Consider the following 26,597-nt stretch of genomic DNA (forward strand, 5'->3'; position numbering starts at 1 on the left):
TTTTGAGAAGGAGTCTCACTCTGTTACCCAGGCTGGAGTGCAGTGGCCAGATCTCAGCTCACTGCAAACTCCGCCTCCCGGGTTTACGCCATTCTCCTGCCTCAGCCTCCCGAGTAGCTGGGACTACAGGCGCCCGCCACCTTGCCCGGCTAGTTTTTTGTATTTTTTTAGTAGAGACGGGGTTTCACCGTGTTAGCCAGGATGGTCTCGATCTCCTGACCTCGTGATCCGCCCGCCTCGGCCTCCCAAAGTGCTGGGATTACAGGCTTGAGCCACCGCGCCCGGCCGGCATTTGCATACATTTTTGAGGGCTAACAAAGAAAATGAATTATTTCATTTTAGTAATAGAGGCATTCAGTTACTGGGTGACAAAGCCCCCTGAACTATCCAGACAGCTATATTACCTATTCCTGGCAATCCAAAGGTTTTTAGACCTGTCCACTACACTGTAGTAGTACTGTACTACAGTAGCCACTAGCCACATGCAACTATACAGCATCTGAAATGTGGCTGGTCCAAATTGGGATGTATTCTAAGCGTAACACACATCAGATTTTTTAAACTTCGCATTAAAAACAGAACAGAACCTAAGTATTTTTTTAAAATATTGATACTGGGCGGCCGGGCACGGTGGCTCACACCTGTAATCCCAGCACCTTGGGAGGCCAAGGCGGGCGGATCATGAGGTCAGGAGATCGAAACCATCCTGGCTAACACGGTGAAACCCCGTCTCTACTAAAAATACAAAAACTTAGCCAGGCGTGGTGGCGGGAGCCTGTAGTCCCAGCTACTTGGGAGGCTGAGGCAGGAGAATGGCGTCAACCTGAGAGGCGGAGCTTAGAGTGAGCCGAGATCGCGCCACTGCACTCCAGCCTGAGTGACAGAGCAAGACTCCGTCTCAAAAAAAAAGAATATACATATATATGTATACACACATACATATATCTGATTTTTTAAACTTTGCATTAAAAACAGAAGTATTTATACACATATATGTGTGTGTGTGTATATATATATATAGAGAGAGAGAGAGAGAGAGAGATCAGACGTCGTGACTCCTGCTTGTAATCCCAGCACTTTGGGAGGTCGAGGCGGGCGGATCACTTGAGGTCAGGAGTTCAAGACCAGCCTACATAACATGGCGAAACCCCGTCTCTACTAAAAATAACAAAAATTAGCCAGAGTGATGGCAAGCATCTGTAATCCCAGATTACAATCCCAGATTGCGCCACTGCAACTCCAGCCTGGGCGACAAAGCAAGACTCCATCTCAAAAAAATTTTTGATTATATGTTGAAATAATACTATTTGGGATGTGTGGGTTAAATAAAATATCTGATTGTTTCTATTTTGACTTTTTCAATGAAGCTACTGGAAATTTTTTTTTCCAGTTCCAGTTCCAGACGGGGTTTCACCGTGTTAGCCAGGATGGTCTCGATCTCCTGACCTCGCGATCCGCCCGTCTCACCTCCCAAAGTGCTGGGATTACAGGCTTGAGCCACCGCGCCCGGCCAGCTACTGGAAATTTTTAGATTACTTATATGATTCGAATTATGTATCTATTGGACAGTGATGTTATAGATAGAAATTCAGCCTAGTCAGGAGACCCGCTTGAACCGGGAGGCGAAGGTTGCAGTGAGCCGAGATCGCGCCTTAACCCTCCAGCCTGAGCAACAGAGCGAGACTACGCCTCAAAAAAAAAAAAAAAAAAAAAAATTCAGGGTAGTGCTGCAAGATAGATCATTCTAGTTCTAGTTGAAGGCATATCTAAGCCAGCAGGCGGCTCCCATCATCCGGTTTCACGCATCCCTAAGATGCTGCCCCGGCTGCGGGACTTGAAGCGCGGGAATCTCGGCCCTGGCACCGACTCCCCGGAAAAACTACAAGGCCCGGCATGCACTGCGCGCCTCTGGGGGCGGGAGCCGGAAGGAACTGGCGGCGTTGTGACGTCACGTCCGTCTCGCAGACGGAGTCTCCTGGCTATTTCTGAGGCGCGTGCCGTGGAGGTGGGAGGGCGAAGTCAGCGAGGCAGTGGGGAGACGGGGCAGGTGCATCTGGACTAACTTTACCGAGTCTGTTTGAGGGAAGAGGTTGTGAGGACCGTATCTTCCGGGACGCATTTCACGTGGGAAGGCGCTTCACGCCTGGAACTGTCAGCAGCCGGCGCGTGAAGAGCTCCTGCTGCGAGCGGGCGCGGGGCCTCTGGCCTGGCAGCCTCAGGACCTAGTGGGTCAGGCGCTCACGCTGTTCCCACTGCACGACCTCAGTGCCTTGCCTGGCGCCTCCCGTCCTGTAACTGGCCGACTTGGGGTCCCACCCGGGCTTCTCCAGCGGCTGGGAAGGGGCTCTGCTTCCGGAAGTATTAGGAAGGGAGGCAGCGTGAAGCAGGAGTCCCTACTTCCGAGCATCGCTAAAGCCTTTTCTCCCCTGGCAGCCGATTTCCTTTTCTTTGGAAAGGACGTCAGTTTTTTCGCTTGTTGAAACTGTTCAGAGATGCGGTCTTGTGGGCAAATACATGCCTGTTTAACTGAGCTGTTATTTCCAGCTAGTAAGTTCTTCAAGTTTTTCAAGATCTAGGAGGGGGTTTAGGCTCGAATTATAATGGACCCAGTGTAGCAGAACATTTATTCATTCCAACAATTGTGCATGCCCATTCAGACTCAACTACCTGAGTGAGGTGATGGCGTTCTGGGCTGCTTCGTTTTAGGAAGTCACCGTTGCTTCTGGCAACTTCTACCTGCCTTGGCTATTGAGGTTTGTGAATTGCACCTCTGGTTTAATTTCAGGTCGATGGCCAGGTGGTCTTCATAAACTATACTGCCTTGTGATGTCTCCCTAGAAATGAGAGGTGAGTCCCTTCCAAATGAGGATTCTAGGATCCCCTGTGCTTTCTTTTGACAAGGCTTGTGCTGGCCCTCTGACTTTCAGGTCACCGTGTCTCACTTCCTGCAAATTTTTGTTTGAAATCACTATGGTCTGATTTACCATTATCGTTCGCTACAGTAGGAAGCCTGCACATTGCGCTGCAGGGAGATTCATAGCAATACCATCTTTCAAAAGCTACCTGAACTGGGACTCAAGAAAGCCTTGTTTTTTTGAGACGGAGTCTCCCTCTGTCACCCAGCCTGGAGTGCAGTGGCACAATCTCGGCTCGTTGCGACCTCCGCCTCCCGGGTTCAAGCGATTCTCCTGCTTCAGCCTCCCGAGTAGCTGGGACTACAGGCACACGTCATCACGCCCGGCTAATTTTTGTATTTTCAGTAGAGACAGGGTTTCACCACGTTGGCCAGGCAGGTCTCAAACTCCTGACCTTTGGTGAGCCACCGCGCCCGGCCTTCAGTTTTGTTTTACAATGCTTAGCTATGTCTACCACCATACAAGCTCATTTTCTACTAAGAGGCTTTTTGTGTATTGAGTCCAAATTAGGTCAGGATGTATCTAGTGAGCATTGATAAGGGCCAAGAGTGAGATTTCCCTGCAAAGTATCCTAGGGATCTGCTTGATGGTTTTTTTCTTCATGGCTTTCTATGCCTATTACAGCCCTCCCCCTTTCACCCGCACCACCAAGTAGCTAAAGGCAAATTAACCAGGAAAATCATCAAATGTTATTTCTTGTAATAGTAATCACGGTTGACCTTCATTATGCTCAACATTGTAGCAGTTGCTTTTTATAAGTATTATTTAACCCTCACAGTAACCCTAAGTATTATTTAATCTTCACAGTAATCTAAATAGGTTAGATATTATTATTATCACTATTTTGACAGATGAGGAAACAGACACAGAAAGGTTAAGTAGTCTATTCAGCATCACAGTTAATTTGTGGGAAAGCCAAAATTAGAACCCAGAAAAGTTGACTCCAAAGCCCACACCCTTAAGTAGAGCTCTATGAGAACACATAACTGCTGAGAAACATCTCAGTGGGGATTTACTCGAGGGCGGTAGAGAACCACTCTGCTGTAGGCGAAAAAAGAGAAAAATAAAATGCCTGGAAAAAGGGGACAGATAAGAACATCTGCCCAGAAAGATAAACCTTATACAGTGAGGGTCTGCCCAAAGCAAGTGAGTCTGCAATCCTTTACATGCTGTTTCCAGTGAAAATTGGAGTACTGAGGACATTTCCTTCTCGTGCTCGTGTCCTTTAATGTGGAGTAGAGGATGCAGACTTGTTAGAAATGTATCAGATACCTAACATTTAAAAAAAACTTGAAACAATATTTTGGGGGATTGGTAGAATTTGGGGTTTCTTTGATCTTTCATTAAAGATGAAAAGGGGGCAGGGAGATAGTAGGAGAAGATGATCCGTAGAGTTCCAGACAGGGAAACCTCAGTCTGACTAGTTGGGCTCCATTTGAAAGACTCGAAGCATGGATATGAGAGGCTGTAGCATCATACACTGGTTCTCCTTTCCGTACTTCTGATGGTTGTGGTTTTTGATCAAGGTCTCAGCACTAGCTCAGACCATGTGGACCGCGGATGAGATTGCTCTGCTGTGCTATGAGCACTATGGCATCAGGCTGCCCAAGAAGGGGAAGCCTGAGCCAAACCATGAGTGGACATTGTTGGCAGCTGTGGTGAAGATACAATGTCCAGCTGACCAGGACTGCGACACCCCTGATAAGCCGGCACAAGGTGAGACTTCTTCTCCTTGGCACGCTCCTCACTGTGGAAAATGATAAAATTATACATTGCTGTACTGTGCAGGGACAGTCGCGGGTAGGGTGTGAACTACGATGTTAGGCATGTGTGCTTGTGCTCCGCTAGGTGGCATAGTACCTCTGATGGTGGGAGACCACCGTGCTGGAACCGCAGGGCTTGGTTGAGTGGGCCTCTGAGAATCTCCTGGAGGAGTGTGCAGGCTGATTACACCTGAGCACTGGGGAACATTCTGTTTCTCAGAACTCACACGATTTGTTTTTTCCCCACAGTGACAAAGGAAGTTGTCTCAATGGGAACGGGAACAAAATGCATAGGCCAGTCCAAAATGAGGAAGAGCGGTAAGCATGGGTGGGAGTAGAAACAAAGATTTAGCTTTGGAAACCAGTGCCCGTGTTTTACTCTCCTTGTCAGAGAAGAAGGGCCATGTCAGTTGAGGTGCATGGCATTTGTTTCCTACTGACTGTCAGTCCAGTTGGAAGGACGGTACTCACTTGGAGAATGGAAATCCACCATCAAAGCAGAGGCCTCTAGGAACATGCTTTCCGAGTAACTGAAAGCTAGCCAGTATTTTCATGCTAAAACCAGATTCCCTGGGCTTAGCTGTTCCACATTGGATCTGGAAGGCTTTGGGGCTCTGTAGCAGGTACAGGATGCAGCTTGAGTGGTTTCTAGTGCGTTTCCTTGAAGGGCCCCCTAGAAAGCAATTCTTTTTTTTTTTTTTTTTTTTTTTTTTTGTTGGAGTCTCACTCTGTCGCTCCCGGCTGGATGTGCAATGGCACCATCTTCGACTCACTGGCTCTACAACCTCCCCTTCCTGCGGGTTTTAAGCCGGATTCTCCCACCTCAGCCTTCCCAAGTAGCTGCGGGATTACAAAGGCACCTGCCCATCGCTGCCCTGGCTAATTTTTGTATTTTTGCTTAGTAGACATGGGGTTTCACCATGCTGCCAAACTTTTTGGTCTTGACCTCCTGACCTCAGGTGATCTGCCCGCATTGGCCGTCTCCCAAAGTGCTAGGATTAAAGGGCGTGAGGCCACCGCATCCTGCGCAAGCAGTCTTGATATGTACAGGAAGCTTTGGGCCTCACAAGAATATGAAATTGCCTTTCAATTTCTTAGAGATCGTGGCGGGTTCTTTATTTGTTTGTTTTGGTTTTCTTTTTTTTTTTTTTTTTTTTTTTTTTGGCGACAGGAGTTCTTGCTAGGCTAGAGTGCAGTGGCTGGATCTCAGCTCACTGCAAGCTCCGCCTCCCAGGTTTGCACCATTCTCCTGCCTCAGCCTCCCGAGTAGCTGGGACTACAGGCGCCCACCACCTCGCCGGGCTAGTTTTTTTGTATTTTTTAGTAGAGATGGGTTTTACCATGTTAGTCAGGATGGTCTCGATCTTTTGACCTCATGATCCGCCCGTCTCGGCCTCCCAAAGTGCTGGGATTACAGGCGTGAGCCACTGCTCCCAGCCTCTTTTTTTTTTAGGAGACAGGGTCTCACTGGAGTACAGTGGCACCATCATCGCTCACTGCAGCCTTGAACTCCTGGGCTCAAGTGATCCTCCCGTTCAGCCTCCTGAGTAGCTGGACTACAGGTGTGCACCACCATGCCCAGCTAATTTTTTTCGTTTTTATTTTGTAGAGACTTGGTCTAACTGTGTTGGCGAGGCTGGTCTCAAACTCCCAGCCTCAAGCTGTCCTCCTGCCTTGGCCTCCCAAAGTGCTGGGATTACAGGCATGAGCCACTGCGTGACTGGCCGAGACCTGGGATCCTTACCTCTTCTTCTAGCTAGCAGGTTCCTCTTTGAGTTGGCTTCCACCATTGTTCTTGCCTGTATATAAGGAACCTGTTCCAGGATCACTGTGGATTGGATTAGATGGAATTGTATCACCATGAGCACAAGTATGATACCTCTATACAAAAGATCTGGACACTTGTTCTCCAGATAAGGTTTTTCTATAAATTAGTGTTTCTCAGCTGGGGGTGATTTGCACCCCAGAGGACATTTGGCAATGTCTGGAGACATTTGTAGTTGTCACAACTGAGGGTGGGGTGCTAGTGGCATCTCATGGGTAGAGGCCAGGAATACTACTAATAAACAGTCTACAGTGTTTGGGATAGACGCCCCACAACAAAGAATTTTCTGGCCCAAAATGTCTACAGTGCTGGGTTGAGAAACCCTGCAGCCAATGCATTGTTATTCGTGATTGTGGTACCTTCTGACAAAGCTCTCCAGGAGCTACATGGCCATCCTGGGTGCTGGTGGAACTGCTGTGTTCTGCCTCTAGGAACCAGAGCCTCTCCAGCTTCCATATGTCTTCACCTAGTATCCTATCTTTGCCACAGGAGACATCCTCAATGATAGCCATGCTGAGGTCATAGCCAGAAGGAGTTTCCAAAGGTAAAGCCACATCCCCAGAGTATGGTTCAGCAGGGCTGGGGTGGGAGTCCTGGAATTTCCGGGGTTTTTTTGTTTGTTTGTTTGTTTTTGAGACGGAGTCTTGCTCTGTCGCCCAGGCTGGAATGCAGTGGTGCTATCTCGGCTCACTGCAAGCTCCACCTCCCAGGTTCATGTCATTCTTCTGCCTCAGCCTCCCGAGTAGCTGGGACTACAGGCACCCACCACCACGCCTGGCTAATTTTCTTTTTCTGTATTTTTAGTAGAGACGGGGTTTCATCGTGTTAGCTAGGAAGGTCTCGATTTCCTGACCTTGTGATCTGCCCACCTCAGCCTCCCAAGGTGCTGGGATTACAAGGCGTGAGCCACTGTGCCTGGCCGTTTTTGTTTTTTTGGGGTTTTTTGTTTGTTTGTTTGTTTGTTTTTGAGACGGAGTCTTGCTCTGTTGCCCAGGCTGGAGTGCAGTGGCACAATCTTGGCTCACTGCAACTTCCGCCTGCTGGGTTCAAGCATTTCTCCTGCCTCAGCCTCCCAAGTAGCTGAGACTACAGGCATGCGCCACCATCCTCAACTGATTTTTTGTATTTTTAGTAGAGATGGAGTTTCACCATGCTGGCCCTGTTGGTTTCAAACTCTTGACATCGTTATCCACACGCCTCAGCCTCCCAAAGTGCTGGGATTACAGGCGTGAGCCACCACGCCTCGCCTGGAATTTACATTTCTAATAAGCTCCTAGGTAATACAGATTATATTAGTCTATAAACTACACTTTGAGTAGCAATGTGGTCTTGACTAGTGGTGTTCTTTTTTTTTTTTTTTTTTTTTTTTTTTTTTTTTTTTTTTTTTTTTTTGACACTGGGTCTTGCTCTCTCACCTAGGCTAGAGTGCAGTGATGTTATCTCAGCTCATTGCAGCCTTAGAGACAGGGTGTCACTATGCTACCCAGGCTGGTCTTAGATTCCTGGGCTCAAACAATCTTCCTGCCTTGGCCTCCTAAAGTGCTGGATTTACAGGCATGAGCCGCATGCCTGACTGGACTAGTGGTTCTCAAACTTGACTGTGCATCAGAAGAACCTGGAAGGCTTGTTAAAACCCGGATTGCTGAGCCCACCACAGAGACTCTGATTCAGCAGATCTAGGGTGGAACCTCAGCAATTGAGTTTCTTTTCTTTTTTTTTTTCTTAAAAAAAAAAATGGAGTCTCACTTTCTCACCCAAGTTGAAGTACAGTGGCACAATCATAGCTCACTACAGCCTCAAACTCTGGGGTTTAAGCAGTCCTCCTGCCTCAGTCTCCCAAGTAGCTGGGGTTATAGATGTGAGCAACCGAGGCAAGTTGAAATTTGGAGGTCTAACAAATTCCCAGGTAATGCTGATGCTGTTGGTGCAGGGACCACATTTTGAGAATCACTGGTCTAGAGCATTCTCATAATTCCCAACCCCTACCAGTCCCACTAGTCTACAGTACTGCTGTCTTAGTAATCACCGTACCAGAGGCTTTCCCCTTAACCACAGAGTTTTTTTTTTTTTTTTTTTTTTTTTTTTTTTTTTTTTGAGACGGAGTCTTGCTCTGTCGCCCAGGCTGGAGTGCAGTGGCCGGATCTCAGCTCACTGCAAGCTCTGCCTCCCGGGTTTACCCCATTCTCCTGCCTCAGCCTCCCGAGCAGCTGGGACTACAGGCGCCCACCACCACGCCCGGCTAGTTTTTTGTATTTTAGTAGAGATGGGGTTTCACCGTGTTAGCCAGGATGGTCTCGATCTCCTGACCTCGTGATCCGCCCGTCTCGGCCTCCCAAAGTGCTGGGATTACAGGCTTGAGCCACCGCGCCCGGCCAACCACAGAGATTGGTTGTTCATCCTAATAACATCTTGCAACCCTTAGGTACCTTCTCCATCAACTCCAGTTGGCAGCCACCCTGAAAGAGGATAGCATCTTTGTCCCAGGAACTCAAAAAGGACTGTGGAAACTCAGACGAGACCTCATTTTCGTGTTTTTCTCCAGCCACACACCCTGTAAGTATATTCAAGCCTTTGGATTAATGTTACATGGACTACTTCCTTATGGTTGTGTTAGCCATAGATAGGTTTTTCCTGAAAAACACTAATGGCTGAAGTAGCCACAAGTAGTGACAGTGCCTTTTTATGACAGGCCAGTGTACCTAATCATTTCTAAAGGTTTCACCTAAAGAGAAGACAGAGGCAAGGGGTATAGAGTGTCACTCACACTATTAGTCAATTCTCAGAATCAGGATTAGGGGCATAAGGCTGAAACCTCACAAGATGTGAAGCCAACATGGGGCTTAGAAGTCCTATAGTAACTTATCCTAAAACTCATGTCATTGATTCAGTCGTTGAACAAATACTTTCTGCTGTTTGTCAGGCACGATATGACATACTGAGTATACAGAAGTGAATAAGACTAGCACATTACTGGCCGGGCGCGGTGGCTCAAGCCTGTAATCCCAGCACTTTGGGAGGCCGAGATGGGCGGATCACGAGGTCAGGAGATCGAGACCATCCTGGCTAACACGGTGAAACCCCGTCTCTACTAAAAAATACAAAAAACTAGCCGGGCGAGGTGGCAGGCGCCTGTAGTCCCAGCTACTCGGGAGGCTGAGGCAGGAGAATGGCGTAAACCCGGGAGGCGGAGCTTGCAGTGAGCTGAGATCTGGTCACTGCACTCCAGCCCGGGCGACAGAGCGAGACTCCGTCTCAAAAAAAAAAAAAAAGACTAGCACATTACTTACCTTCGTAGTCTTTTAGGGAATGTAGACAGTCATGGTTAGGGTAAATTTTGATGGGTTATAAGGGTATGTTCGGGTACTATGGTTGCGTAAGACGGGAAGACCTAGCCTGGGGTGAAAGGGGCGTCATTTCTACCTTTTGTTTTTCTTTCTTAAAAATTGAAAATAACTGCTACCTTTTGTGGATAACAACTCAGGATGGCAGCAAAATTTTCTCACCCTAAAAGCTTTGAAATAAGGAAATAAAATTAAACTTTAAAACTTTTAAGCTTTAAAACTAACACATGCAATTAGAGCAGAGATAAGAAATCACTATGAAGAAATAGAATAGCTGTCTAGATTTGATCATAACGCCAATTGAAAATACAGACACAACTTAAGAAAGAATGAGACCAATTACACGGTGGCTCATACCTGTAATCACAACACTTTGGGAGGCCAAGGTGGACGGATCACCTGAGGTGAGGAGTTCCAGACCAGCCTGACCAACGTGGAGAAACCGTGTCTCTACTATATATACAAAATTAGCTGGGCATGGTGGTGCATGCCTGTAATCCCAGCTACTCGGGAGGCTGAGGCAGGAGAATCGTTTGAACCCAGGAGGCAGAGGTTGCAGTGAGCCGAGATTGCACCATTGCACTCCAGCCTGGATGACAGGGCAAGACTCCATCCAAAAAAAAAAAAGAAAGAAAGAAGGAAAGAGTATGAGAAAAGAGTTGAGTCAAAGCCCAGAAAAATGACACACAGAGGTAGGCAGCGCCCATCCACGCTCTATTCTTAGCTGTAAGGGCCCTAGTCCAAGGCCCAAAGGATGTTTCCTAATCAGCTCCTCTCGAGCTGTAATATGCACAGGAATCTCCTGGGGAACATGCAGATTCAGATTCATTAGGTCTGGAGTGGGGCCTGAGGTTCTGCATTTCTAGCCAACTCCCAAAGCATGCCAGCGGGGTGGGCCTGTAGACCACACATTGAGTAGCTAGGACCAGGGCGATCCCAGTGACAGGTATAGCCTTATTGTGCAGAAAGATGCATCTGAGGATCACAGCCTGATGGCCTAATCCAAACTACCTAACCCACGGCCCGCCTGGTTACACGCGGGCCCAGGACGGCTTTGAATGTGACCCAAGACAAATTCTTAAACTTTCTTAAAACGTTGTGAGATTTTTCTTGCGATTTTTTTTTTTTTTTTTTAGTTCATCAACTATCGTTTGTGTTCGTGTATTGTGTTGTGTGTGGCCCAAGACAATTTTTATTCTTCCAGTGTGGCCCAGGGAAGCCAAAATACTGGACATTTACGGAGTGTGATTATGCCCTAATCAAACTCCAGAAGTCAGTGGTCTGCATACAGGTGCTGATCTGTGAGAACAGTCCATGAAAAAACAAGAAAGCTCAAGACTATGTAGTGAATTTTGCAAAACTAATTTCTTTCACTTTAAAGGATGTGAGAGTTATTTTTTTTTTAAGTGATGGTGATTGAATTTTTTTTTTTTTCTCAATCTCGGTTCATTGTAACCTCCACCTCCCGGGTTCAGGCAGTTCTCCTGCCTTAGCCTCCCAAGTAGGTGGGATTACAGGCATGCACCACCACATCCAGCTAATTGTTTTGTATTTTTAGTAGAACTGTGTTTCACCACGTTGGCCAGGCTGTTCTCGAACTCCTGACCTCAAGTGATTCGCCCGCCTTGGCCTCCCAAAGTGCTGAGATTACAGGTGTGAGCCACCGTGCCTAGCCAGTAATTGAGATTTTTAAAGATCCTCCTTGATGGAAAAAAAAGTTGGCAACCCTCTGCTCATCTTAAAAATCTGCGAATTTTGCTGGTAATCTTTTAAAATGTGATGTCTTCCCAGCGTTTGTCTGCAGAGAGAAAGAACATTACCTAGAGAATGTGACTCTCTGGCTCCCTTGGCATTTACATCCTATTACTAATTAATAATTTGTTGACTGGGTTAGCTACTTCAGGCTCTTACTATGAGTTTTATTAGCATGAGTCAGGCTCTTGCATTCAGGCATTCTGTCAAGATCAATCTCCAACCCTGCAGCGTGGGAGATGGACCCTGGTGAGTTCTCCAAAGTCACTGTGACCTTGTGAGGTCTCTGGAAGTTAGCCAGCCAACCTCTCCAGATATATTCCCACTTCTGTATCTCTTGCCTGTCCCACTCTTGAGTTATAAAGATTACAGATGTATTATTTATACGCTTTAGAAAAGCAACATTCATTAGGTTAGTGTTTGAAGAAATATTTCCCTTCTCAAGGGAGAGCTGTGGTTCTTACCTCTAGTTTTCTTCAGTTTCCTATAAGGACAGAGGAGATCAGAAATCTCTAAACCAGCAAGAGGGAACACTGGAAATTTTGGAAACACTGGTTTACACTAGGTGTGTAATTTACTTTTAGAGTCTTTACTGTGGGGCCATGCATCATAAAATCTCCAATTTTGAGCAATTTTGAGCAATGGCTGCCAAATTTCTTTTCCTTTTTTTTGAGATGGAATCTCCCTCTGTCGCCCAGGCTGGAGTGCAGTGGCGCATTCTCTGCTCACTGCAACTTCCGCCTCCCAGGTTCAAGCGATTCTCCTACCTCAGCCTCCCGAGTAGCTGGGACTACAGGTGCCGCCACCGCGCCCAGCTAATTTTTGTATTCTTAGTAGAGACGGTTTCACCGTATTGGCCAGGCTGGTCTTGAACTCGTCAGCTCGTGATCCGCCCACCTTGGCCTCCCAAAGTGCTGGAATTACAGGCATGAGCCACTGCGCCCTGCCTGCCAAATTTCTTTATGAAAGAAACCAACCACTTTTGTTTTCCAAAGCATCTTAGAGAATAGCATTCCACAAAATGCACTTGGGAAACCTTGTTCATTCTAAGCCAGTAGTTCTCAATTTGGAAAGTTTAGCTCCCCAGGATACTTTTGGCAACATCTGGAGACATTCTTTATTTTCATACTGGGACTGGTAGTGCTATTGGCATCTAGTAGGTAGAGACCAGGTATGCTGCTAAATATCCTATAATATGTAGGACAGCCCCCACAGCAAAAAGTAATACAGTCCAAAGTGTCATTAGTGGCGACACACGTTGGCTCATGCCTGTAATCCTAGCACTTTGGGAGGCCAAGGCAGGCAGATCATTTGAGATCAGGAGTTCAAGACCAGACTGGCCAACATGGTGAAACCTTGTCTCTACTAAAAATACAAAATTTAGCCAGGCATGGTGATGTGCGCGTGTAATCCCAGCTACTCAGGAGGCTGAGGCAGGAGAATCACTTGAACCCAGGAGGCAGAGATTGCAGTGAGGCAAGATGGCACCACTGCACTCCAGCCTGGGTGACAGAGCCAGACTGCATCTCAAAAAAATGTCATTAGTACAGTGCTTGAGAACCCTGGTCTAAACCCGTGTTTCCAAAACTTCCTAGAGATAAAAATTATCTCAGATCTTGGTTAAAATATTCCGTTTTGCATACCCTTCTCCAGAAATTCCAACTCACTGGGTCCAGCATCGATTCTTCTACAAGAGCCCCAGAGAATTCTTATTAGGGAAGTTTGTGCCTGTGCTCTTAACTCATCTCAGGTCAGCTGGGAGAATAGATGAAGTCAGTAGTTCTCAAACTTGAGCTTGCATCAGAATCACCTGGAGAGCTTGTTAGATACACACGGCTGGGCTGTGCCTCCAGAGTTTCTGATTCAGCAGGTCTACTGTGGGTCCCAAGAGTTTGCAGTTCTGATGAATTCCCAAGAGATCCCACTGTGGCTGGTCCAGGGACCTCACTTGAGAACCATTTGTTTAAGGGAGGGGGTTCATTCTCTGCAGGTGGGGATGCCTCCATCATTCCGATGCTTGAGTTTGAAGATCAGCCTTGCTGTCCTGTCATCAGAGATTGGGCCAGCAACTCATCAGTAGAAGCCAGCAGTAACCTGGAAGCTCCTGGAAATGAAAGAAAATGTGAAGACCCTGACAATCCTGTAACCAAAAAGATGAGGCTTGAGCCTGTGACTGCGGCCGGGGAGGTCACCAATGGAGCCGCTCACCATCAGAGTTTTGGCAAGCAGGAAAGTGGCCCAGTCTCACCAGGCATCAACAGCTGTAATCTCACTGTAGAGGGACTGGCTGCTGTCACCAGAATAGCCCCTGGTAGTGCCAAAGTGATAGACGTTTATAGAACTGGAGCCAAATGTGTACCTGGAGAAGCTGGAGACTCCGGGAAGCCTGGTGCTGCGTTTCACCAGGTGGGGCTGCTCCGAGTGAAGCCAGGCCGTGGAGACAGAACACGCTCCATGTCCTGCAGTGACAAGATGGCCCGATGGAATGTCCTCGGATGCCAAGGGGCACTGTTGATGCACTTCCTGGAAGAGCCTATCTACCTGTCAGCTGTGGTCATTGGGAAGTGCCCATACAGCCAGGAAGCCATGCAGAGAGCACTGACTGGAAGGTGAGAGGGTAGGGAGGGCTCAATTGGAACAGTCATTCCAAGAGGCAGTCTGAGAGTAGGGCCTAAGAACATTAAGCATCGCCATACCTTTTGATCCAGCAGTTCCACTTCCAGGAATTTGTCTTAAGGAAATAAAGTATTTGAACATTTAGCTTTGTATATAATTTTTGTTTGTTTGTTTTTGAGATGGAGTCTTGCTCTGTCACCCAGGCTGGAGTGCAGTGGTGTGCTCTCGACTCCTGCAGCCTCCGCCTCCCGGGTTCAAGTGATTCTCCTGCCTCAGCTTCATGAGTAGCTGGGACTACAGGCGTGTGCCACCATGCCCAGCTAATTTTTGTATTTTTAGTAGAGACGGGGTTTCACCGTGTTGGTCAGGCACTCCATGACCAACCAGGTCAGGCTGGTCTCAAATTCCTGACCTCAGGTGATCCACCCACCTCAGCCTCCCAGAGTACTAGGATTACAGGTGTGAGCCACCGCACCCGGCTACTAATTTTTTTAAAAAAGGAAAAGTAAACAGCTGAAATGCCCAGTAATAGGAAATTGTTTTCTTTGTTGTTGTTAAAAATAATATTGATGAATGGCTGGGCATGGTGGCTCATGACTGTAATCCCGGCACTTTGGGAGGTCGAGGGGAGCAGACTGCTTGAGCCCAAAAGTTCTAGACCAGCCTAGGTAACATGGGGAAACCCCGTCTCTACAAAAAATACAAAAACTAGCCGGATGTGGTGGCACACACCTGTAGTCCTAGCTAATAGGGAAGCTGACGCAGGAGGATCACCTGATCCTGGGAAGATAAGGATGCGGTGAACCAATATCGCTCCATTGTACTCCGGCCTGGGTGACAGACCCTGTCTCAAATAAAATAATAATAATATTGATGAATATTTAATGTGGAAACATGTTCATAGTGGTTAAAGAACAGTTTAGAAGATAAAAAGCCAATTTTGGTCTAAAATACATACACACGTAGGAAAATTGTAAGAGGATGAACAGCAAGGTATTATTAATAATCTGAGTTGTAGTATTATGGGTGGTTTTTTTCTTGTTTTTACTGTATTTTCTAATTTTCCTACAGCATACATACATTGCCATTATATATGTTTTTTAACCCTAAACATTAGTTTGGGGTTTTCAAAATGTTTTTGTAGCAACAAAGTTTCACTGAGTCTCACCCAGGCTGGAGTGCAGCGGTACGATCAGAGTTTACTACAGCCTCCAGTTCCTGGGCTCAAGTGATCCTCCTGCCTCAGCCTTCCGAATAGCTAAGATTATAGGCACAAGCCACCACACTTGGCTGATTTTTAAATTTTTTTTGTAGAGACGGGTTGTTGTTGGGTTACCCAGGCTGGTCTTGAACTCCTGGTTTTAAGCACTGCTCCCACTTAGCCTGCCAAAGTGTTGGGATTATAGGTGTGAGCCACCTCACCCTGCCCTGAACATTAGTTTTAATTTTTTTTAAGATAAAAGTCAAAGGATGACCACTCAAGTGTGGTCTCCCTAAAGGAGGCAGCCAAACTCAATGCTCTAGTAAATGAGGGCAGGGCGAAGCCCAAATAAATAAACAAATCACACCTGCTGAGGCTCAGGGGTGATGATGTGAGCCACAACCCTAGATACTGTTTTCTCTAGGCTTGCGCCTAAACTGAATGCATTTTCCCTCTACATTTAGGTGTCAGAATGTATCTGCTTTACCAAAAGGCTTTGGAGTTCAAGAACTAAAAATACTGCAGTCAGATTTACTATTTGAACAGAGCCGCTGTGCAGTACAGGCCAAAAGGGCTGACAGCCCAGGTCGACTTGTTCCTTGTGGGGCAGGTAAGAGATCCAGGTTAGACCTGCCCTGGAGTAACTGCTCCCCTGATTGAAAGTGGCCTTGGAGTGTCCACATCCTCCCAGCCTAGGAAGGCAGTTCACCACTCTAGTGGCCAGCAGTGTGAGCTTTAGAGACACCCATACTAGGTCAGGTTTATGCTCTTGTGACCCCTGGCATGTTATTTACCTTCCCTTGGCCTCAGTTTCTTTGTCTTCAGATTAGAAGAATATCATTTATCAGGGTTATTGGGAAGATTCAGTGAGAAATTCTATTTAATGGATTTACTCTGTGCCCAGCAAATAATAAATCCTCAGTGATTGTTAACTATCATAATTATAATGAATTATGAACCACTTAGGCTACTATACCCTGGAGGCCAAGCATCCAAGTAGCAGTCATTGCTGGTGACATCATATCCAGCTCTCATGGGTCTGTAGAGTCAGAGAAATATTTTTATTAAAATACTTCTGACATTCACAGGAAATTGAACAGTTTTAACCCTAGACTCTTACCTTTTCTTTTTTCTTTTTTTTTTCATTTTGACTCTTACGTTTTCATAGCCATCAGCTGGAGTGCAGTTCCTCAGCAGCCTTTGGATGTTACTGCCAATGGCTTTCCACAGGGAACAACAAAGAAAACAATTGGAAGTCTTCAGGCAAGGTACAGCATACTGGGGCAGGAGATGGTGGCTGTGAACTCACACTTTACCACTGTCTAATTCTAGAACATTTTTTTACCCCAAAAAGAACAACTATATCCATTAGCAGTCACTGCCTATCCCTTGCTCTCCTCAACCCTTGGAAACCTCTAATTTACTTAATTTACTTCCTGTCTCCGTGGATTTGTCTATTCTGGACATTTTCTATCATTGGAATCACATAGTATATGACCTTTTGTGTCTGGCTTCTTTCACTTAGCATGGTGTTTTGGAGGTACCTCCATGAGGTAGCTGTATCAGTACTTCATTACTGTTCATGACCTGAATAATATCCCATACTGTGGATATACCACATTTTGTTTGCTGTTCATTCATGGGTGGACTTTCAGGTTGTATCACTCTTTGGCTATTGTGAGCAGTGCTGCTATGCAGAACTATGAACATTTCAGTACCACTTTTTGCATGGCCATATGTTTTCAATTTTCTTGGGTGTACCTAGGAGTAGTAGTCACTCGGTCATATGGTAATTGTTATGTTTAACTTTTTGAGGAACTGCTAAACTGTTTTCCATAGCAGCTGTACCATTTTATGTTCTACCAGTAATCTATAAGAGTTCCAATTACCCTGAATCCTTTACAACACTTGTTATTGTCTTTTTTATTGTAGTCATTCTAGTGGGTGTGCAATGGTATCTCATTACAGTCTTTTTTTTTTGAGATGGAGTCTTGTTCTATCTCCAAAGCTGGAGTGCAGTGGCAAAATCTCAGCTCACTGCAACCTCTGCCCCCTGGGTTCAAGCAGTTCTCCTGTCTCAGCCTCCCTAGTAGCTGAGATTACAGGCATGCACTACCACACCGGCTAATTCTTATATTTTTAGTAGAGAGGGGTTTTGCCACGTTGGCCAGGCTGGTCTCAAACTCCTGACCTCAAGTGATCCGCCCGCCTCAGCCTCCCAAAATGCTGGGATTACAGGTGTGTGCCATCTCGCCCAGCCTCATTGATTTGCATTTCCCTAATGACAAACGGTGTTTAGCATCTTTTTATGTACTTATTAGCCATCTGTCTCTCTGCAGCCTCCCAAGTAGCTGGTACTACAGATGCCCACCAGCACGCCCAGCTAATTTTTTTTGCATTTTTAGTAGAGACGGGGTTTCACTATGTTGGCCAGGCAGGTCTTGAATTCCTGACCTTGTGATCTGCCCACCTCGGCCTCCCAAAGTGCTGGGGTTACAAGCATGAGCCACCGCACCCGGCCTATAACTGGTAGTTTTCGAGTGTTCTCTTATTGAGGTCTTCTTTCATAAACTTCAGTAAGTTTTATGGCTTTCTTATATAAATCTTTCACATCTTGTATTAGATGTATTCCCTGAATGTATATTAGTTATCTGTTTGTATATAACAGATTACCCCCAAAATAACAGCTTAAAACAATAATATACATTTATTATTTCACATGGTTTATGTGGCTCTGGAGTTGAGGAGGAGCTTAGCTAAGTAATTGTGGCCCAGCAATTTATGAAATTGCGGTCCATTATGGCAGCCACGGCTGCAGTCATCTGAAGACTTGACTGGGGCTCAAAGATCCAGTTCCAAAATGGTTCCCTCGCATGGCTGACAGGTCAGTGTCAGCTATTGGCAGGAGGTTTCAGTTCCTTATAACAAGGGCCTCTCCACAAGGCTACCAGAGTATTCAGCTTCACGACCCGTGGCTGGCTTCCCCCAGAACAGGCAATCCAGGAGAGCAAAGCAGAAGCCACGGTGTCTTTCATGACCTAGCCTCAGAAGCCACAGTCTACCTGTAATATCTTAATGATTATTCAGATCAGCCCTATTAAGTGTGGGAGGGGATTGCAAAGGGGCATGAATACCAGGAGGCAAGAATCACTGGGGACCATTCTGGAGTTTGGCTATCACAGGTGCTATTTTAGGTAGCTTTTATCCCATTTTCTGGTTATTGCTGTTGCAATTAAGCTTTTGTTCCTCTTTGTGGCAATTACTGTTGGTTGCTAGATAAAAACACTAACCTTACCATTATCACTAGAATAATAATTCTACTCCTATAATCCCAGCACTTTGGGAGGCTGAGCTGGAGGATTACTTGAAGCCAGGAGTTCGAGACCAGCCTGGGCAACAAAATGAGACCCCCCCCCATCGCTAAAAAAACAAACAATAACAACAACAAAAACCCAAAATAATAATAATTCTACCAATTTGGGGATTCTTTTGGGATTTGGGGATTTTTTTTTCTTTTTGAGACAGAGTTTCACTCTTATCGCCCAGGCTGGAGTGCAGTGGCACAATCTCAGCTCACTGCAACCTCTGCCTCCCAGGTTCAAGCAATTTTCCTGCCTCAGGCTCCCGAGTAGCTGGGATTATAGACACCTGCCATCAAGCCCAGCTAATTTTTTGTATTTTTAGTAGCGATGGGATTTTACCATGTTGGGCAGGCTGGTCTTGAACTCCTGACCTCAGGTGATCCAGCCGCCTCAGCCTCCCAAAGTGCTGGGGTTACAGATATAAGCCACCACACCCAGCCTCTTCTGGCACTTTTTAAATGTAGACCATCATGTACAAATACAGCTGACTTTTGAACAATGCGGGTGTTAGTGGTGCCAACCCCCCTTGCAGTCAAATATCTGCATATAACTTTTGGCTCTCCAAAAACATCAAGCCTGTTGTTGACCAGAAGCCTTGACATAAACAGTCAATTAACACATATTATGTATGTTATGTGTATTATATGTGTATTCTTATAATAAAGCAAACTAAAGAAAATAAAATGTTATTGAGAAAATCATAAGGAATAGGCCGGCTGCTGTGGCTCACATCTGTAATCCCAGCACTTTGGGAGGCTGAGGCAGACAGATTACTTGAGGTCAGGAGTTAAAGACCAGTCTGGCCAACATGGCGAAACCTTGTCTCTACTAAAAATACCAAAATTAGCTGGGCTTGATGGTGCGCGCCTGTAATCCCAGCTACTTGGGAGGCCAAGGCAGGAGAATTGCTTGAACATAAGAGGCAGAGGTTGCAGTGAGCCGAGATCACGCCACTGCACTCCAGCCTGGGCCACAGAGTGAGACTCCTCTCAAAAAAAATAAAAGAGAGAAAAGCATAAAGAATAGAAAATATATTTATTCATTAAGTAGAACTGGATCATCTTAAAGGTCTTTATCTTCATCATCTTCATGTTGAGTAGGCTGAGGGGGAGGAGGAGAAGAAGAGGCTTTGGTCTTGCTATCTCAGGGGTTGCAGAGGCAGAAGAAAATCTGTGTGTAAGTGGACCCACACAGTTCAAACCTGTGTTGTCCAAGGGTCAACTGTAGTGTTTCTTTCCGATCTCCTGTTCCTTTTATTTATTTATCTTATGTTACTGTGTTGACTAGAACTGACAATTTCAAAATCATCTGCAGATGATGACTTGGTTTTTGTTTTTCACTTCTCTTTCTTTTTTGTTCTGCTGGCCAGAACCTTCTGTATAATGCTGAATAAAAGCGGTGATAGCAAGTACCCCTTGTCCTATTCCTGATTTTAAGGACATACATTTGCTATAGGTTTTTTATAGTTGCCCTTTATAAATTTAAGTACTTTTCGCGAGTCCTAGTTTGTCAAAAGGTTTTTAATAATTCAAAGGATGTTGAATTCTGCTAAATGCTTTCGTTGCATATATTTTCCCCATAGTTATATATGTGTACGTGTGTGTGTGTGTGTGTGTGTGTGTGTGTATGTATATTTTTTTTTGATACAGAATCTCACTCTGTCACCCAGGTTGGAGGGCACTGGCACAGTCTCGGCTCGCTGCAACCTCCGCCTCCTGGGTTCAAGTGATTCTTGTACTTCAGCCTCCTGAGTAGCTGGGATTACAGGCATGCGCCACCACGCCCAGCTAGTTTTTGTATTTTTAGTAGAGACAGGGTTTTACCATGTTAGCCACGCTAGTCTCGAACTCCTGACCTCAGATGATCTGCTCACTCACCTCAGCCTCCTAAGGTGCTGGGATTATAGGCATGAGCCACCGTGTCTGGCCATCTCTAATTATATTATTTTTCTTTAATTTGTTCATGAGAGTTCCATTAATTTTTGCTTTGTTTTCATGCTAAAATGGCCTCATCTTCCTGAGTGCCAGCAGCCACTCCAGCTAAGGCCTTGGGAGAGCAGTGTCTGAGGGCTCAGGGTTCCCCTTGAAGCAGCAGTTCCTGAAGCAGGCTGGGTTCCAGCCAGGTAAGGGAGATTTTGTACAGATTCCATAATTCCCTATTTCACATGTACCAGTTACGGTCATGGTGTCCACACTGAGGGTGCGATCTGCTGGGATGATGCAGGGTGTGTACCATTTATGGTCACAGTGTCCACGCTGAGGGTGCGGTCTGCTGGGGTGATGCAGGGTGTGGACCAGTTATGGTCACTGTGTCCACGCTGAGGGTGTGGTCTGCTGGGGTGATGCAGGGTGTGTAGCAGTTATGGTCACAGTGTCCACGCTGAGGGTGCGATCTGCTGGTCTGCTGGGGTGATGCAGGGTGTGTAGCAGTTATGGTCACGGTGTCCACGCTGAGGGTGTGATCTGCTGGTCTGCTGGGGTGATGCAGGGTGTGGTGTGTGAAAGAGACTGCACGTTGTTGGTACACACAGCATTTCCCAGTTTCTAGATGCAGCTCGTGAATTGTGTACATGAGGGAAAAGAAGGCAACCACGAAGGCCTGGGTGGGCTCATAAAGAATCAACACTCACTTCCTTAAGTATTCCAAACCATGACCTCCACCCAGAATTGTGTTGTTTAGGAGCAAACGCTTGGTCTCTAAAGGCTGTGATGCCCATGGCAGAAGTCCAGGGATTCTGCCTCAGGCGGCTCATGGATTTTATAATGATGGTTCACACAGGGAACAGCACTCACGTCTCTGAAACAAAGCTTTCAATTTCTTGTAAACCCAGCTCCCTTGAAAGGAGGCAGCCAGAAGTGTCTTACAGATATCCTGGGGCAAAATTCTGTAATTGCACCTCAGGGTACCCATTTGGGCTTGTCACTTTAATGATCCCACCGCTGATGACATTTCTTAAGGTTAGACTCATTTTTGTACCTCACCCTAATCAGACATCCAGGTCTGGATTTTCTCCTCACCAAATACAAGTGAAATCTTCAAACCTAAAAACCGTGTGAAGCCTGGCATCCTTTGTGATAGGGGCTTGGAACATACTAAACACTTAATAAATCATCTTTGCCTTCTTTTTCCAAACAGATCCCAAATCAGCAAAGTGGAACTGTTTAGATCATTCCAGAAGCTGCTAAGCAGAATTGCAAGGGACAAGTGGCCAGACTCCCTCAGGTGATGCTATTGACCTTTGTTTTCTCATATTTAGGAAGACATCTGTTTTGATTCTGGCTTCTGAGTAGCAAGAAGCTCTGGCAGGAGTAGTGGTTTGGCAAGCCTGTGGCACTTATTGTTGACCACAGGTTCTTCTTTCCCCATAACCCTATTTGCAGATACGTGCATGATCTGAGATGCAGAGGATGGGTAGTTTGGTGGTATAGAGTTATAAAAAACTAAGGATAGAACTGGGGCTTGGCCATTCCAGACCCTCCTTTGATTCCACCTCTAGATGGAGATCACTGTGGAAATGGAGTGTTCTAAGAGCAATATATTCTGTTACAAGTGTTACTCTTCTCTTTTCTTTTTGAACTTGCAGCTCCATGACTTAAATTGCTCTTCAAACAAAAATGTAGAGAACTTGAAAACCACTCTTGGGAACAAGTAGGTGGGTGCAGTGACGTTCTGACAGTGACCATCTAGAGTTAGGTGAAGTCTCACAGGTGAAGGACACAGTTCCCACAAAACTGCCTTCATTTCAGACACCTGCCGCAAGTGAAGGAGGGCCCCAAACCACCCGTACTTCTGACCAGCTGGCTGCAAATTTGAGTGTCTCCACTCCCCCTCATGTTCAATTATTCACTAGAACATCTCTCAGAACTCAGAAAAGCACTATAGTTGCCATTAAAATTTTATTATGAAGGCTACAGATCAGTACTAGCCAAAAGGAGAGAGATATAGTAAGGGATATAGTAAGATGTGTGAGGGTCCCAAAGGCAGAGCTTCCGTGTCCTCAGGACACATCACCTTCCCAGCACATTGCTGTCCATCACCAACCAGGAATCTCACTCAGACATCAGTGTCCAAAGTTTTTGTTAGCGTTTCATTAGCTATTATGATTGATTTATTGGCCACATGATGTGATTGAACTTTATCTCCAACCCCCGCCTCTCCCAAGAGGTCAAACTGATATCACGTGTCTCAGAGCCCTAATTCTCTACGTGGCTGGTCTTTCCGGCATGACCAGTATCATCCTGAAACTATCTCGGGGGCCCACCATGAGTTACCTGGTCAAACATAAACTCACGTGTGATCAGAGAGATCTGCCATGCATGACAAAGACACTTCCAGAAACTCCAAAGTTTAGAGGCTCCCAGGAACTGGTGACAAAGACCAAGTGAATCCTTCATTATATGCCAGTGGGGAAAGTAAGGAGTAGCTAGAAGCTTCTATATGAAGAGGCTGGCCACTTGTCATCACCATCACGCATACTGAAGTGATGCATCTGTGGTCAGTTGGCTTCTTTCTTGGGTTTCCATATATTCTATATGTCAAATCTGAATTGAGGTAAGGAGATACTTCTAAGACGGAGTTTTGCTCCTGTTAACCAGGCTGGAATGCAGTGTTGCAACCTCAGCTCACTGCAACCTCCGCCTCCCCAGGTTCAAGTGATTTTCCTGCCTCAGTCTCCAGAGTAGCTGGGATTATAGGTGCATGCCACCACGCCCGACTAATTTTTTGTATTTTTAGTAGGGATAGGGTTTCACCATGTTGACCAGGCTGGTCTTGAACTCCTGACCTCAGGTGATCCACCCGCCTCAGCCTCCTAAAGTGCCAGAATTACAGACATGAGCCACCATGCCCGGCATGTTTGTTTGTTTGTTTTTGAGACAGGGTAGCTGAGACGATTAAGGGAAGTGTTGCATATGACCAAGAGCCTAGTTTGTAGTAGGGTTTTGATAACTGGTAGTTACTTTTTTTTTTTTTTTTTTTTGGAGACAGTGTCTCGCTCTGTCGCCCAGGCTATGTAATACAGTGGCACAATCTTAGCTTACAGGAACCTCCGCTTCCCGTGTTCAAGTGATTCTCCTGCCTCAGCCTCCCAGGTAGCTGGGACTACAGGCGCCTGCCACCATGCCCAGCTAATTTTGTATTTTTAGTAGAGACGGAGTTTCACCATGATGGCCAGGCTGGTCTCAAACTCCTGACCTCAGAGGATCCGCCCGCCTCGGCCTTCCAAAGTCCAAAGTGCTGGGATTACAGGCGTGAGCCACCATGCCTCACCTGGAAAACTTTTAAACCAAAAAAGTAGACAATTATTTTTATTTTATCTGATTCCACTAGGACCATAGAAACCTAGAATTCTGTTCATTCTTAACTGTTTTAATTCACGTTGCTGTCTCATGAATTCCCTACAAAGGACACAGAGTTGCTCTAGGAAAGTGTCAGAAGTCAAAATAAAAATGTAAAGACAAATCTCTAAATTTAATGTTTTATTTGGGATACAAGAATTGAAATTCAAGACATACACAGACTGGGTGGTCTTCAGTGTGTCTGAAGAACAAAGGGAAGGTTAGAGGCTTTATTTTTCTTTTCTTTTTTTTTTTCTTTTTTTGAGACGGAGTCTCGCTCTGTCGCCCGGGCTAGAGTGCAGTGGCCGGATCTCAGTTCACTGCAAGCTCCGCCTCCCGGGTTTACGCCATTCTCCTGCCTCAGCCTCCCGAGTAGCTGGGACTACAGGCGCCCACCACCTCGCCTGGCTAGTTTTTTGTATTTTTTAGTAGAGACGGGCTTTCACCGTGTTAGCCAGGATGGTCTCGATCTCCTGACCTCGTGATCCGCCCGTCTTGGCCTCCCAAAGTGCTGGGATTACAGGCTTGAGCTACTGCGCCCGGCCGAGGCTTTATTTTTCAAAAAAAAAATGTAACATATTGTTCAAGAAAGTTCAGCGGCATGAGTAAAGTTATGAGGAGCTGCCAAGTGACGGCTTTGGGTGAAACTGTTCTTACAGTCTGCAGCAGGTTGGTTCAGTAGCTGCTAGATAAAACTGGCAGGCAATTTTAGCAGCCAGGCTTGCAGAGAATGCATTCTTGGAGCAATGTTACGCGCCCTGAGTGCTTTTTACCCCTGGCTTCTCGCCTCTGTTTTACTTGAGTATGACAAGAATAACGTCGTTTGTATGATCCACTTTCACACAAGCATACTGAACTCCTCTTCCTGAGTCTCTCATTACAAGTCTGTCTAGTTGCTTGCTCAGGTGTCTGGTGGTCCCCAGGGTGTGCTATTCAGTAAGAATCTGTGTATTTGGTGGCCTGTGTGCATTAGGGTGCAGAAGCTGGATACCTACCAAGATTACAAGGAGGCTGCGTCCTCTTACCAGGAAGCCTGGAGCACACTCCGGAAGCAGGCGTTTGGATCCTGGATCAGAAACCCACCGGATTATCACCAGTTCAAGTGAGAAGGAAATGTTTGCTCTGGTAGCAGGACCCTTCATCCTGAACTGCCTTCCTTCACACAGGACAAGTCTTAGCTTTTTTGATGGTTAAATCAGGGAATATTCTTTCTGAGCACTGCATCTCTGTTGTGTAATACAGATGGAATCTGGAACTTAGAGCAGGTTATACTTGATTGAAGTAGCTCTCTGCTAAAATGGCATCTCACTAATGACCTCGCTATCTGACTTCCATTGTGTTTTATTGCTTCTCTAAAATATGAAATCAGGGTTTGGAACATGATGCTTTAAAAGTACTCCACAGCAGCTCTGTTTTATGGGTTCCTACATTGATTCAGCAAATATTTATTGAGCTGAAATGATGTTTGACACTCTGCAAGTTTTACAGCTTTGCCTAGCATAGCGAACATATATTTTGTATTCCCAGCCTTTCTTCCTTCGAGGAGCCATTCTTTTTCCATTCTTGAGTGATCCTGCTCTGTGCCTCAGACTTGGCTGAAGCTAACCTTACTCCCTGGCTCTAGGAATAGCCTGTGAGCCAGCCCTGGACTGCCCTGGAATTGTTCTCAGAGGTATCAGGAAAGGCTGTCTGTTTTGATCTGGAGCTGTAAGAGTCATCATGGGACTGCCGACAGCCATCTTTTCCTACTACCTAGAGAAAGCCAGCAAAGAATGAAGGCAACAAAGGAAACAGCCAAGAGAATCAAAGATCTAGTAACACTGTTTAGATGCCTGAAGCCAGTGCCCACCCTAGACATCAATTATGTGAGACAAATTCCTATCGTTATTTTGATTAAGCCTATTTGTGTTGGTTTTCTGACTTACAGTTGAAAGAATTCTGTCCAAAAAGCCAAAAGGTGGCCAGGTGAAGTGGCTCAGGCCTGTAATCCCAGCACTTTGGGAGGCCAAGGCAGGCAGATCACTTGAGGTCAGGAGTTCAAGACCAACCTGGCCAACATGGTGAAACCCTATCTCTACTAAAAATACAAAAACAAGCCAGGCATGGTGGTGTGCGCCTTTAATCCCAGCTACTCGGGAGGCTGAGGCAGGAGAATTGCTTGAACCCAGGAGACGGAGGTAGCGGTGAGCGAAGATCTCATCACTGCACTCCAACCTGGGTGACAGAGCAAGACCCTATCTCAAAAAAAAAAAAAAAAGCCAAAGGCCCTACAGCAAATCAGCAACAGACCCAGCAGCCAATCCTATTTTAACTAATGTTGAATGTTTAACACTCAACTTTAGCCTTTGAATGATTGACTGAAAATGGAAGCGCCCATGTTGGGGTTACTCGAGGTCCTTATTGGTTCTTCAGCATTTTGTGGCTATATTTTTTAATAACAGCTGTATTGAGATATAATTCACAGACCATAAAATTCACTCAACTAA

The 26,597-nt window shown here is 46.0% G+C and overlaps 1 protein-coding gene across 5 annotated transcripts; it reads left to right on the plus strand.

The window, feature by feature from the left end:
• Positions 1–1,918: 1,918 nt before the first annotated feature.
• ADAT1 (adenosine deaminase tRNA specific 1) lies at positions 1,919–25,505 on the plus strand. Of its 5 annotated transcripts, none has more exons than XM_017868672.1 (11): positions 1,919–2,005; positions 2,786–2,847; positions 4,442–4,631; positions 4,928–4,996; positions 6,993–7,047; positions 8,926–9,056; positions 13,587–14,205; positions 15,878–16,023; positions 16,582–16,681; positions 21,911–21,997; positions 25,085–25,505. In XM_017868672.1, the coding sequence occupies exons 3-11, from the start codon at positions 4,463–4,465 to the stop codon at positions 25,215–25,217; spliced, it is 1,509 nt and encodes a 502-aa protein (XP_017724161.1). In that variant the 5' UTR covers positions 1,919–2,005; positions 2,786–2,847; positions 4,442–4,462; the 3' UTR covers positions 25,218–25,505. The 5 variants fall into 5 exon arrangements, with proteins under 5 accessions (XP_017724161.1, XP_017724159.1, XP_017724164.1 ...); XM_017868675.1 differs by having other exon boundaries at positions 2,001–2,047; XM_017868671.1 differs by lacking the exon at positions 1,919–2,005 and adding an exon at positions 2,012–2,547 and having other exon boundaries at positions 2,658–2,847.
• Positions 25,506–26,597: the final 1,092 nt, after the last annotated feature.

Source organism: Rhinopithecus bieti, unplaced genomic scaffold, assembly GCF_001698545.2.
Source record: "Rhinopithecus bieti isolate Rb0 unplaced genomic scaffold, ASM169854v2 scaffold_2574, whole genome shotgun sequence".
Taxonomy (NCBI): domain Eukaryota; kingdom Metazoa; phylum Chordata; class Mammalia; order Primates; family Cercopithecidae; genus Rhinopithecus; species Rhinopithecus bieti.

What these genes read in the sequence shown, in the direction of transcription:
- ADAT1 (XM_017868670.1), top strand. Translation starts at nt 4,463, where the DNA reads ATGTGGACCGCGGATGAGATTGCTCTGCTGTGCTATGAGCACTATGGC. An exon ending in CAGAGAGCACTGACTGGAAG is followed by an intron (nt 14,206 to 15,877) that starts GTGAGAGGGTAG and finishes CTCTACATTTAG; the next exon opens with GTGTCAGAATGTATCTGCTT. An exon ending in ACTTGTTCCTTGTGGGGCAG is followed by an intron (nt 16,024 to 16,581) that starts GTAAGAGATCCA and finishes ACGTTTTCATAG; the next exon opens with CCATCAGCTGGAGTGCAGTT.